Source organism: Borostomias antarcticus, assembly GCF_949987555.1.
Source record: "Borostomias antarcticus genome assembly, chromosome: 2".
Classification (NCBI taxonomy): Eukaryota; Metazoa; Chordata; class Actinopteri; order Stomiiformes; family Stomiidae; genus Borostomias; species Borostomias antarcticus.
Window position 1 is genome coordinate 19,053,386 of NC_140235.1, and position 14,934 is coordinate 19,068,319.

The 14,934-nt window shown below is 45.6% G+C and overlaps 1 protein-coding gene across 1 annotated transcript in view; it reads right to left on the reverse strand.

Moving 5' to 3' along the window:
• Nucleotides 1-14,934, reverse strand: part of plxdc2b (plexin domain containing 2b) — a gene marked incomplete at both ends in the record, with an annotated part of 149,987 nt that overhangs the window by 50,658 nt on the left and 84,395 nt on the right. The window contains one exon of the mRNA XM_084453578.1: nt 2,055-2,177. Coding sequence (XP_084309704.1) covers nt 2,055-2,177 — 123 coding nt within the window. The remainder of the gene's footprint in view (nt 1-2,054; nt 2,178-14,934) is intronic.

Consider the following 14,934-nt stretch of genomic DNA (forward strand, 5'->3'; position numbering starts at 1 on the left):
GGATCATACAGGACCACACAGGACCACACAGGACCATACAGGACCACACAGCACCATACAGGACCACAGCACCATACATGACCACACAGGACCATACATGACCACACACAAACATATATGACCACACAGGACCATACATGACCACACAGGATCATACAGGACCACACATGACCATACAGGACCATATATGACCACACAGGACCACACAGGACCATACATGACCATACAGGACCACACAGGACCATACATGACCATACAGGACCATATATGACCACACAGGACCATACACGACCATATATGACCACACAGGACCATACACGACCATATATGACCACACAGGACCATACAGGACCATACATGACCAAACATGAAAGTACATGACCGAACAAACCATGACCAGAGAAAGACAGACATCACCATAGATCAACCACCTACTGTACAACTACACAAAACCCAACATGACCATACATGACCACAGAGAACCACGCAGAACCCCATTACGATCACTTAGGCAACACATGATCAGACTCACCACCCATATACAGTATCCACTTATAACTTCAAAACCATATATGGACCATACACGACCCACAAACAACCACCTAGAACCACACTGAACCATTCACGACCCACAAAGAACCACCTAGAACCACACTGAACCATTCACGGCCGCAGAGACTCATCCCCCCCCACTGTCAATAACGTGCCAAACGGGAATCAAAGCAGAGCTAGCCTCCATGTTGCTTTGATTTAGTGTAGACTGTGGAGAGGCTATTGATGGGGAAGCGCTGTGTCTTGGCGGGCGGCACGGTCATTTGGCGGCGCGCCACAGCAATAAAGGGTTTGTTAACATAAGTAATCCATTTTTCCATCACACAGCCAGACGCCGTCCGAAGGAAAGTGGGGGATTCAGTTTCTCTGCTGAAAGCTCCATGTAGAACTGGAGTCTACAGGACTACTACAGGAAACCTCATCATAACACACATGTGGAGAGGAGAGGAGAGGAGAGGAGAGGAGAGGAGAGGAGAGGAGAGGAGAGGAGAGGAGAGGAGAGGAGAGGAGAGGAGAGGAGAGGAGAGGAGAGGAGAGGAGAGGAAAGGGGAGCAGAGGAAAGGGGAGCAGAGCAGAGGAGAGGAGAGGAGAGGAGAGGAGAGGAGAGGAGAGGAGAGGAGAGGAGAGGAGAGGAGAGGAGAGGAGAGGAGAGGAGAGGAGAGGAGAGGAGAGGAGAGGAGAGGAGAGGAGAGGTAAAGAGGGATGTAAGGAATATACACTATGAAAGATAAGAAAGGGGGACAGCGCAGGAGGCTACTTCTTGGGCTACACGCCCCTCTGACAGTCCGCACTAAGTTAAGCCTCATAAGGTCCTGGTCCTACTTAAAATGCATTGAGTTCAGCAGGAGAGCTGCCATGCTATCTGGGGCATACAAGCTGAGCTGAGAGAGAACATGCTGGCCTTATTTCTCCCTGCACTAAAGGGCTCGTCAACACACGCTCGCATACACACACACGCACGCACACACACACGCACGCACACACACACACACACACACACACACACACACACAAACACTCTCTGTCACACACACACACACACACAGACAGACACACACACAACACACAATCTCTCACACACTCAGACACACACTTTCTCTCTCTCTCTCTCTCTCTCTCTCTCTCACACACACACACACACACACTCACAGGCAATAGATAAAGGTGGGCAAATTAAGATGAACGAGATTTCAGGAACTAAATCCACATGAGCACCACGAATCGTGAATGCCGTGGCCTGTTTTTACAGCCCTGCTCAAACGCGACGCTGGACTGACAAAGGGAGGGCCGTGGGTCGGGGGCAGCCCTGGAGAGATCTACGGGAGAGAGGTCACACCGCGGGTCAGTCACACAGCAAGAGGCACAGCAGTACCGACCAGCAGACCGACGCAGGAGAACGGGGAGGAGGACGAAAAAAGCGAGGGGAAAAAAAGAGGAGTTTAAAGCGAACAAGTAAAATGAAAGAGAGAGAGGGATGGGATGAGGGGGAGAGGTCTGCGCACCGTTGTCGAAGTAGATGACAGTGGAGTTCCTGGAGACGCTGGGGTCAAAGTTTGCCATGAGGGGGGCGATGTACTGGGTGGCTGTCAGCATCCTGTGGACTACGTCACCTGTGTAGATGAATCCTGAGAGAGAGCGAAAGAGAGCAAGAGAGAGAGAGAGAAATAGAGAGACACAACTCAGCCGTGCTCACTCAGAATCAGATCAGAATTTGTTTATTTCCATTGTACTTAAATACATAGGATTTTTTGGGGACACCGTGGTGCTTACAACAATACAACAATGGACAAGTGCAAGGACAGGACAGGACCGGACAGTCCATGACCGGACCCGTAAAGTGCAGTGATACACACATAGTGCAAAAAATAGCAGTGCAACTGGATTACAAAAGAGTCAGTGCAGTAGTCAGTTTAGCGCACAAATTACAGAGGGTGGGAGAAAGAGTCACAGGGGATAAGGCTTGTGACCGTGGGAAAAAACTATTCCTGTGTCGAACTCACACAGTGACTCCGCTAAAAACATTTTATACAGTAAATTAGCATCCATTCACACTTTTCAATAGCATTCAACATAGTCTACTGTCTGAGCTTGACATGTGACTAGTCATGTGGGGTATAGAGGGCCAGGTGCTGCCCCCTATCTGTCAGGTGCAGTACAGCAGGTGTGCCATGTCATGCAACACTCCTCATCCGTCTACTCAGATGATAATACTCTGGCCCACAGCCACAGGCTGCCTGGAGAAGCTCATTAATTAGCTAATTATGTTTCAAAGAGAAGAAGCAACCTGAAGGGCTTCAGGGTGAAATGCTGATTTAGCAGAGTAATTCATCCCATCTTATTAAGTTATGTCACCAGGGTAAAAATCCCTAGCAAAAAAATCTGCACAGAGTCTACAGGAGTCTGTCATTTACATTCAATGCCTACAGGGGACTGGTGTGTGTGAATGTGTGTGTGTGTGTGTGTGTGTGTGTGTGTGTGTAGTGAACAAAACCACAAAACGCATAGTGTGTTTACTTTGCAATGAATGTGTTCCATGAACCATCTGCATCATATCTGCAGAGAATACCACACTCAATCAACGAGGCCACACCCCTGGCCTTGTGATCACAATGGGTCTCAAAACTGTTGTATCTTCTTCAGTGACCTTAACATCTCTGACCATTTCTGTATTTTCTTTACAAGCTGAAAATTGGCACTCAACTGTTAAGAAGCACTATCTTAACTCTGTAGCAGCTGATCATTTTAAATAATGAATGGAAATAGTTCAACCTAAGAGAACATGAAGGAGAGCTGAGTGCACATGGAGGAAGACCAAGCTACAGGTCCATTACGATATTCTCAAAGAACCAATCTACTTTTTTAACATAAGAAATGCTAGAAGATCTCTTCTCAAAATAGATCTCTAGAAATCAAAACAATTCCAGGGCTTTTCTTAACGATAACCTCTTAAATCTTAAGTACACCTATCAACACGTCCTCTACTTCAAAGTGTGAGGAATTTGTAGCATATTTTACAGACAAGATAACTGGCATTAGAATGAATATCACCCAGCTGAGACCAAATGTTTTGATTGATGACCCTCTTCCTCCATGTAGCAGGGTTAAGAACTCGTTTACACCAGTTGACACAGAGATACTGAGCAAAGTGGTGTCACAACTTAAGTCATCTACCTGTCCCTTGACCCTATTCCCACCAAGTTTTTCAAGACTATTTTTAACACTATCCGTAGACACATTGGCTATTGTAAATTATTCCCTCAGTACAGGTGTTTTTCCATCAGCACTTAAAACTGCCCTGGTAAAACACATTCTGAAGAAAAACAACTTAGAGTCCTCAGTTATTTTGAAAGACTCAATTGACCAGCATGCATTGCGCGAAACTGAGCTATAAGGAGGAGGCGAACAGAGCTGAAATTCGGCAGAACAACAGTGGTAGCCATCATTATCTCTCGAGAATGTCACTCAGAACATTTGTCAGACCCTTTATCAAGCTATATTTGCTATTGAAGAAAAACACAGACAATGCCAAAATACTGTGCAATTTCTGGAATCAAGGATTTACTGTACCTGCACCGGCGGGAGTGAGTTTACATCATTACACAACACCACAAAAAGTCCCCAGGTAAATTAAACATCTGTGCGTCAGTTGTCATCTTTTGTATGAGTGTGTGCGATCGCATATTTTTTGTTGAAGTAACTTTATAGGGTAGGCTAGAGTAGAGGGTTAGCATGGTGCACCCGCCTCGAGTCCACGTCCTCCTAGATGTTTTTTTTTGTTGTTGTTGTAGTCCTCATTATTTTGCTTCTGGGGATTTGTTGACGCATTTCGACGCGGCAAATCCCCGGAAATGCAGACTTCGTGAACATGCTTTGTTTACATGGAGTTACTACTGTATAGTCGAGGAAACCACATTTCCTTTCAAACCTTTATACTCGTAAAGCACTAAGGTTTCCCTCATTTACAGTGTTGACAAGTTCACACAAATACATAAATAACAACAGAATGTGTTTTGTGGGTGTCTAGTTGTTGAGCCTAATGTTGTTCTAGGGTGGAATTCTCCTTTAAGTAAAATTCTAGATTTTATTTAAATTCAAACAGCTAAATGATTTCCTAGCTGCAAATCATATCTTTTCCGTCAGGTTTTCGCCAATATCATAGCACAGAGACAGCGCTGGTCAAGGTTGTCATCGACCTCAGAATCGATGACTCAAAAAAGCTTTCTGTCCTTGTCCTCCTGGACCTGAGTGCAGCATTTGACACAGTAGACCCTGATATCCTTGTGAGAGAACTTGGTCGGCCTCTCCAGGCCAGTCCTTGACTGGTTAGGACATATTTAACTGGCCGAGAATCTTTCATTGCCCTTGGTGACCACAGCTCAAAAAGCACAGAGATGTGGGGTCCCACAAGGATCAATTCTAGGGCCCCTACTTTTCATTCTGTACATGTTATCCCTTCACGATGTCATGAGAAGGAACTACATTAGTTAGCTGTAGGGGTCCCCAAACCAGAACGGATTACACGATACTTTGAATTCAAAACAGATGGAAAATAGACACAAAAGAATCCCCAAGAGACTTGTTCATATTTAATTTGTTTTTGGGTGTGCTTTGGGTGTTTGGGGGTGTTTTTTGGACAGGTTAACATGACTTCATTGTGTTGCATGCATGCATGTCGCATTAGCCACCAGTGGATATTGGAACGACCCAAAGCTATCTCCAGCATGGAATTAACTGAAAATGATCTCCATCAGTCAAAAACATCATACGTAGATCGAAAATGAGGACCTAGTTAAAAAATTCCAGAATATTCCAGAATATTTGTATTCTCTGTTTGTTTGTTTTTAATACTTAGATTTTATTAAATATATTTTCATACAAAACAATAGCGACAAATAACATCATCACACACACAACAAACACAACTATTGCCGGGACATCAATTCATAATAACCATGTTTCTATAGTACACATGGGTTAAAGTTCAAGGATATCAGATCTTCCTTATATGTTTCAATATACAGCTGGAAGTTAATGGCAATCAGGCAAAATAATAATGAGTGAAAAATAAGTAATAATAAAGTAATAAAGAGAAAACAAAGTGAATAATATTAAAGATTGAGGGAATCAGTTCTAGTCATCAAGCCACCTGAGGTACGAATTCCACTTACTCCACCTAGTGATGTATAAATCATTTCTCAGTCTTAACAATAAGGTGAGCTTTTTCATTTCGTGAAATCTCTAACAATTTCAATCCATGTAGACACTGAGGGATTGTCGGGTTGTAACCATTTGCGAGTGACTGCATTTTTTGCTGCCGCTGTGAGTATTTTTAAGAGGTACAGTATCTGTCACTTCCTGTCACATCATCTGGCAGATCACCCAAATAAAGTGTTATACATGACATTAAAATATGCAGCCCGAGAATTTGTGGCATTATTTTAATAGTTGTTCATTACATTACATTACAGTCATTTAGCAGACGCTTTTATCCAAAGCGACTAACAATAAATGAAGTCTCCGACGTACTTCAGGCGAGACACGGAGTCAACGCCGGGCTAATCGGCAGAGGCTAATCAGTCTCAACCCGTATGATGCAACCCACCAGCTGACTGTCAGCTGTCATAGCATTGGTTCAGCTCGCTAGAGCGCATGTATTTAAGCTGTCAAAACACGTCATTGCTCGCTCTTGCCATACTGCTGATCGCTCGCATGTGCGCGCTCGCTACTTCCGCGTTCTCTGCTTTGCGTCCACTCTGTCATTACTGCTGATCGCTTGTATCTGCGCGCTCCCTGCTTACGCGTTCTCTGCTCTGCGTCCGCTCTGCCATTACTGCTGATCGCTCGTATCTGCGCACTCGCTGCTTCCGCGTCCCTGCTCTCGCGTTCCGTGCTCATGTTTGTGTTTTGGTGCGTTTGCTACCTGTTGCCCGCGATGTCCTCGCCGCTTCCGCGTTCTCTGCTTGCGTTCCGTGCTCATGTCTGTGTTGGTGCGTTTTTTGCTGCCTGCTGCCCGCGTCGTCCTCTTCGGTCCGTGTTTTGGGGATCCGTTTGGTGGCATCGTGGGGCGCCGGCTTCCGAGGCCGAGGTGCACGTCCCTCTGTAGCACCGTCCTGCCATAATTGCGTATGGTTCAGTTGTGTCGCGTTACTCGACTAGCTTGCGTTGGGAGTTGGGAAGTCCATTTGAAGCGTTGCCTCCGCCGCCGGCCACTGGGATTCATTCATGAGCCGCTGATGTCGCGGGTTGTCCATGCCTCGTCTGCCGCAATTACTCAACTGTCGTAATGTACGCTGGGTGCTATTCACCATTGAAATGTTTGCGGTTTCGGGCGTGATCGTGCCCGTGGATTCTCGTTATATAATCAGTTCATCAAAGTCCTCCCCTCGTGGCTTGTTTCGTGGGTTCGCTGGCTGGTGCTGGCTGCATGACAGGCTATACTGCTCGCTTGCTAGCTAGCTGACGTTCGTCGAGGTCCCGTATTGCACATAGGGGTATCGTTGCGTTTAGATTGCTAATACTAGCTGAATGATTCTCGCGTTTCAATTTTGTTGCAGCCCGAGGGTTCCAGCAGACCTGCTGCTCTACTTGCTAGCACCCATGATTTGCGAGTGCTGCCACGCAGCTGGCGTTAGCCGTTCGGTGTAGCTAATGCTAGCTGGGTCCGTTCAATCAATCAATCAAAGCTTTATTCGTATAGCGCATTTCATACCCAGAGGCAACTCAATACGCTTTACAGAGACATGGGAGGTGGGTATACGACCCACCCCTGCATATTCTGGTAGGGACCTGACATTCAGGATCGCATTGAAATAGCTTCCGGAGAAAAGGCTGGCTCGCCTGTCTAGTAGGCCTGGATAGTATAGCCGAATTGCCTTCAGCCGTGTCCAAACCTAGTTTCGGAGACAACGACAACGATGATGCACCTTACCAATTGTTGCAGTTTATTAGCTTTCTAAATAGTTTGGGTCGGTGGCATCAGGCTGCCGCAATGGTTAGGACAACGTAATGTAAATCGTGCATTGTAATCAATTTAGTACAAGCCATTATGCTCTGCAATCTGCTGCGTGCGTGTGACTATCGTGGCTGTGGTAAAACGCAGTGCTTATTCTTTCCACCATTTACGTACATCGCCTGCACCTCCGCAGTGTTTGGGGCAGGGTTTACGGGCTTTTATTTCTTCATTTAAAAGGAATGTATGCCACGCTTTCACGCTTCACTGTCGGATGTGTCATTATACGCTGCGTTGGAATCCTGCAATTGTCTCTTCGCATTTGGCCTCGGTGGTCTAGGGAACGCTTTCTCTTCTGCGATAACGATGCCCCGTGAATATTATCAACTATGATCGTTCGAACATTCCGTTCATTAATAATTCATGCGCTGCTTCACATGGCTGTCCTGGCAGGGGAACTTATTTTCCACGCGTCCTCGTCCCCGGCGTCAACAATCGAGTCGCTGACTCGCTGTCCCTATTTGATTTACAGAAGTTCCGCGGACTGTGCCCGGCTGCGGCCCCGTCCGGCCTGGTCTGCCATCCTTCGGCGGATGGTTCTGGACCAAACGATGCCCTCGTGCCCTCCTGTAATCCGCTGCCCGATACATGAGAGCTGGTCTAGCCAAGACCACTTTAACCAATATGACTGCATGGTCTCGTTTCACTGCGTTCTGCTCCACATTTGATGTACCTCCATGCCCGTTAACATTTCGGTTTTATCAGCATTTATAGTCTGTGTTGGATCCAGACGGCTGCAGCCTCAGTCGGTTAAAATCGTCGTAGCATGTGTACAATTTCGCATGCGCTGCCTGGACCCCTTCATCGGCGTACAGGCCGTTTTGGGTGCTCGGAGCGATGAGCTGATGGTAACCAAGTTGTGTCACTGCGGATTTCAAGTGGTTCTTGCGGGCGTGGCCTTATTTAAAATGCATGGTGTGATTGCTCGTGAAACTATTAATTAATAAACTATAAGTAATTACTGCATTTATTAATAAAATTAGAATTAATATTGGCTGATAATTATAAATATATATTTTAATGAACTTCTATTATACATCCATGGTGAAACGGCACGTTCGTTGGTTAAGAGCTCCCCCTGCTGGCTATTCAGGTTCTTGCAAGCTGCAATTGGCTTACCCATCCTAGTCAGCGCTCCGCCGACCCCCTCATGTAATGCGTGGGTCTCGGAGCTGCCAGCACGTTCATCTTAATTATCGCAAAAAAATAAATAAAAAAATTAATTAAAAAAAATATATAGTGCTCGTGCTAGTGCTCCCACTCGGAGCTGCCGGTGTGTTTGTTTTGGGGGGTCTTGCTGCATTCTTCTGCTATTCCACTATGTGTCGGCTATTGGAAGCCAGGGTAGACACTAGCTTAGTCTCTGTGGTGCTCCGTGGTGATCGTGGGCCGAAACATCTCCGAAGGGCCATCCAGCTGTCCCTCCGGTCACCATGGAGGCAGAGACACTAGGCTGTATCTCCTTCGGACTCCACAAGCGTCGGCCCGTGGAGGCCGGGGAATATAATGTACAGCAGTCCCCCTGTGGCTCTCTTTGACGGTCTTAGTGGGCTGAGTTACCTCCGAGCATCTTCTCGATCGTGGCCCACTCTGATCGTCATAGAGGCAGGGGGCTAGATGCCGTTCCCTCTTCCGGCCCGGCACTCTGGGCAAGCGGCCCAGAGGGGGAGGGACATCTAGAATGCTGCTTTCCACATGCTGCTGCTGTTGTGGTTGTTGGGGGGTATTGCTGCTTTCTCTGGTATTCCACTATGCATCGGCTGGTGGAAGCCGGGGAATTACACTAGCTTAGCCTCTGTGGCGCTCCGTGGTGATCGTGGGCTGAAACATCTCCGAAGGGCCATCCAGCGGTCCCTCCGGTCACCATGGAGGCAGAGACACTAGGCTGTATCTCCTTCGGACTCCACGAAGCGCTGGCCCGTGGAGGCCAGGGACTATAATGTACAGCAGTCCTCCTGTGGCGCTCTTTGACGGTCTTAGTGGGCTGAGTTACCTCCGAGCGTCTTCCCGATCGCGGCCCACTCTGATCGTCATAGAGGCAGGGGGCTAAATGCCGTTCCCTCTTCCGGCCCGGCACTCTGGGCCAAGCGGCCCAGAGGGGGGGAACATCTAGATTGCCGCTTTCCACATGCGTGGAAGGCAAGGGGCCCCCCGAACAGATCACACCGGCAAAATTCATATGCGTAAAAAATAAATATGCTGTACATATTATTGCATGCTAATAAATGGGTCAATTTTGACTAAAGTGATCTCGACTGAATTGCATTTAACGTAGGAAAAGCCAATGTACTTCTACTTGCCAGAACTCACAAGTGCATCTTCTTTCTAAAACAAGTGACTAAGAGCATAATCTAGTGCTGAAGGCAAAGTGCAAGAATAGCAATCTAAAGTACAGTGCAATACAATACAATAAAATACGATAAGTACTTAGGAGGGAAGATTGTTGTAGTATTTCTTGAAGAGATGAGTTTTGAGCCTGCGACGAAAGAGGGCAGCGACTCTGTTCCCCAGAATACCTGAATCGTTGGGCAGGCCCAGAAAATGTGATAGTGATTTGCCTCCACAGCGCCTCCAGCATGTGTGCACTGATGATCTTTGATATGTAATAGTAATCAAAAAACGGACAAAGTTTTTCCAACTAAACTCACGCCAATAAGCCGAACAAGTAGGCCTAGTTTAGAAAACAGTCTTACACATATTTGCCCATTGTTGGGGGGTTATTGTGTCCTGAAATTCTGTTTCCCACTTCTCTTTATTATAATTTGTTTAGTTTCCTCTACCCTCAGTTATTCCTTGATACAGTCTCGAAATGATTGATTTAGAGCGGTCAGCGTATGCTTTTATGACCACTTGTATTAATCCACTAGAATCAACTGCTTCTCAGCCACTTCTTTTGAATAGTATTGGCTGAGCTGTAAATATATATTTTTTAAATCCTGTTTTCCGAAATTGTACTTTTCTTGCAGTGTCTGAAAGCTTAGTAGTGTGTTTTTCTCCATTATCATACAGTAAGATGTGATACCCCTACTAAGCCAGTACTTAAACCTGGAGTCCATACAATTCGGTGTAAACTCTGTATCATATGCAATCCATCTGAGTTTTCTTAACTGATTCTCCAAGTTTAACCGTTTTATAACATCAAACCATGTAGTCAAGGTAAAATGGACTATTCTCAAACTACAAGTCTCTCTGGTAGATTGAAAACAATTTTGGATCTCCGATCATTGCTTGTATTGGCCCCGTAAGATTGGGGAGTGACATTCCACCTTTTTCCTTACTAATGTTTAATGTACTATATTTAATCCTCGGTTTCTTTCCTTGCCAGAGAAATCGTGAGATGTGTTTGTCCCAATCTTGAAATTGACTAATTGGTATTTTAACTGGTAAGGACCCAAACAAGTACAACAACTTAGGCAAAACAAGAAGTCTTTATTCTTGCTGATAAACTCAGTAAGGATGATGACCAATGATTAAGATCTTCTTTAATTTTCTTGTTTACGGCATCATAGTCGTTTTTATACAAGTCATTGGGACAATGAGTTAGCCAGACCCCTAAGTATTTTATCATCTTTTGAGACCAGTCGATAGGGCGTTTCCGTTTTAGTTCTGGTGTAGGGGTATAATTGAAAGGTAATATTTGTATTTTTTGTATGTTGAGCTTATAACCTGAGAGTGTGCCAAATTTGTCAAGGAGCTCCAAAAGAGCTTGGAGAGAATGCTCTGGACTAGAAGCATAACATAAAACATCGTCCGCGTACAATGCCACTTTATGCTCTCTTTCATCACCCATCACCCCATGAATACCACCATTCACTCTAATGGCTTGAGCTAAGGGTTCTATATAGAGCGCAAAGAGTGTTGGTGAAAGCAGGCATCCCTGACGAGTAGATCTTTCTAATTTTATACGGTCAGTTAACCGTCCGTTTATCTTGATTCTTGCAGTTGGGGCTGAATACAAAGTTTTAATACCATTAATTTAATTTCAGTGCACTTTCATCCTAGTATGGTGTCTGGAAGCGTATTTGCTTTTCCTTGAGAATCTTCTTAATGTCCTTGTACTCTTTCAGCTTGTTGTTCACCTCGGAAGGGAGATGAACAACAACATGTGCGCGAAGGAGATCACTTTTTCCCTGCACACGACATTCTTCCCCCAGGCAGCTTTGAGTATTCTTTCTTTGGTGTCGTATGTCTGGAAGTTAACGAGTATGGACCTAGCGATCGCTTCATCATTAGGTTTAGGTCCAATCGACCTGTGTGCTCGTTGAATTTGCAAGTCCATATCCGCATCGAGTCCGAGTTCTGTCTTTAAGAAGTTATTAACGAACGCGGTCATCGATGTTCCCTCTGCTGCCTACTTTAATACCGTATATGTGGATATTATTACGACGCGAACGTCCTTCCAGATTCGTCACCTTAGTTTGAAGGGATTTCTGCTGGCCGAGACAGTGGAGCAGAGTGTCCCTTAGCTCAGTGTTGACCGATTCCAACTCTTCCAGCCTGGTCTCTGCCTTCGTCAGCCTCGTGTCCTTCTGTCTCATTGCTGTTATTTCTAGACTTCCTCAAACGCTTCTTATTCCTACTCCCACTCATTCTATGTCATTTTTACTTTCTTGTGTGAAGTGTAATTTTGAGTTTAAGGGTTTTCGTCTTAATTGATCAGGATTTCGTTTTACGTCGCCATCTTGACCCGCTCACCGGAAGTCCCTGTATTCTCTGTTTTTATAGTTTCTATTCTATTTTACACTATCTTTTAATTTTTAGTATTTGACTTTGATTGTTTTCTTTTAAATCTGTTCTCATTGTAATATGAGTTCTGTTTTTATCCACCTCTTTTTATGGAAAGCATTACTCTATGTGCTACATGGATTTGTATGAATGGTGCTATATAAATACAGTGACATTGACAATAACATTGACTCAATCAACACAAACTGCAACGGTGATATTTATTATCACATGTAAACTGTCTTGTTGTGATGGTTATTAATGGACCTCTAAGATGCAGAGAAGTCTCATCACTCATCTCCAGAGAGAGGACCCTAGGGAGGACCATTACCAAAACATACAGCACGGTAAATCATCCATTGTCCCACTAAGCAGACGTGAGCAAAATCAGCTGCTGTAAAAACTGAGGGGCGAATTCACTAAAGGATTGCGCAGCTTTTCCTGACGCAAAGCCTGTGCAAATAAGTCAAAAATGATGTTTGCTATTCACAAAGCCCTCGCAAAGGGTGAAATACGGTGTTAACTGCGTTGCGTTCGTCATTGCGTTTCTCTGCGCCGGTGTTATTAGCTCATATTTAAATTAGGTAATATGGGAGGAGAATGTTCCCCTTTCTATGCAAATGAACATCATTGCAAAACCTGCCCAATTCACAAAGATCGGCGCAAATTGCCTCACGCAGTTAAAGTGAAATTAATTCCGTTTTCAGAGACGTGGTGGTATTTAAGCGCAAGGGGTGTCATGGCCAGCCTTTCCGCTGATCATGGCAGCAGTGATTGTTGCGAGGCGAATTCGGCATCGCAATGCCAGGCATGTTGTTCGTGAGAGAATATTTAGAAGAAGGTCACTTTTTGATTTAACACTAGAACCACAGTGGTAGCAGTTTGGACACCAGAGCGCGCAGCTCTTCAGCCAACTGGAGGATGAAGTCGCGTCTGGGGAGGCTCAGTTGACTATGCGTCTCTCCACCCGTCCCCAGCGAGTCCAAGCTCCCCCAATGAATAATACTTATAATAGCCTACATAGCACGAAACTGTGCGTATAATAGTCTATACGCGAAACTGCACATTCCCTATAGCTGTTCATTGAACGGCTGGGGGCCGATATAGGTATAAATAAATAAAAACATAGCCTACACAATATTTTTTTTATTTCAATGGTCTTGAAAATATTTTGCTTTTGTATCATAGGTGACGGCAGGTATCATCTTCAGCCATGGATGATGACTCCCGTGCGTAATCCTTCCAACGTTGGAGAGGCGGCGTACAACTGGGCTCACATCAGGACGCGCGGTGTGATTGAGTGCACATTTGGAATCCTGAAAAGCCGTTTAGGTGCCTAGATCGTACCGGTGGGGCAATGTTATACACTCCCCCAAAAGTATGCCAGATCATCGTGCTGCAACTTGCATAACAGAAAATGACAATTTTTCCTTTGTTCGTCTTTTCAAATCATTCCACCTCCGTTTGCAGTCTTCCGCGTTTACACACACAAATGGCACTGACTGATTGGGAAATTAAACCCCAAATATGATTTTTTGCTGCAGTCGTGATATTTTTTGCGGAAAGCTGTGAGACATGTTTTTGAACCTTGTCCTTGAGGCCTTCAAGTTCGCTGTCTGAAAATCGTATCTTTCTTTTTCTGTCTGCCATCGTCCAATGATATGCATACGAGTTGTTTGCGCTGCATGCGCTGTATTTATAGTCATTTCCTATATCAGCAGCAAATTGCACTCAGCCGCAAACACCGAATGGGCGTGTTTGCGCTGGGATATTATTAGCGCAATGTCTTTAGTGAATAGGTTTTTAAAACGGAGCACATAGCTGGCACAACTGACGCGCAATGTAATGGTGCAATTAGCGGGCGCAATTTGCTTTAGTGAATTCGCCCCTGAGCTTTTAAAAATCTCCTCCCTGGAAGACATTTTCCAAAAGACCTAAAACTCAGTTTTCCGCCGCTTTTGTGGCAGAGCAAATCCGCGTGGACGGGGGCCTTCGATGCAGAGGAGCAGAGGAAAACAAACAGCACGCTAGGCTAATTCATTGTCCCACAAAGCAGTAGTCAGCAAAGTTAGCTCAATTCCTCCTCTGTTCCCTTCCCGACTGCTGGGTCTTTCCAGCATATTGCCTCCATCGATCACCTCACAATGAGGGAGTGATTCGGACTCTCAGCTTCAAGTGCTCCCGGCGCTCGGGCGTTTCGAAAAAGCAGAGAAAAAAAACGACTGTCAGATTGGAAGATTGAGTCCACAACTGTCCCTGCTCAGCAAGAAAAGAGAGATTTCTGAAACGGTCACACGTAGCTGTAGCCGGTATTTCGCTTCGCCGTATGTCTTCACAAACCGAATCTGGGCTTTATAAAAACACATTGATCACAGCGGAGGCCGGGAGAGCGGTCAAGGCCCTGAGAGGAATCACTCCTGTCCCTGAAAACCTCCCAACACACAGAACCACGGCAGAGCAGCGTCCACAGAGCACACAGACCCAGGGAGGAGGGCAGGAGAGGAGAGGAGAAGAGGGGTGGAGCAGAAAGGGGGGAGGGGAGGAGGAGAGGAAAGGTGAAAAGAAGAGGAGGGAAAAGGAGAGAGAGAGGACAGGGGAGGAGGAGGGAATGAGAGGAGGAGGTGGGAGGCTAGTTAGAAGAAGTGCAG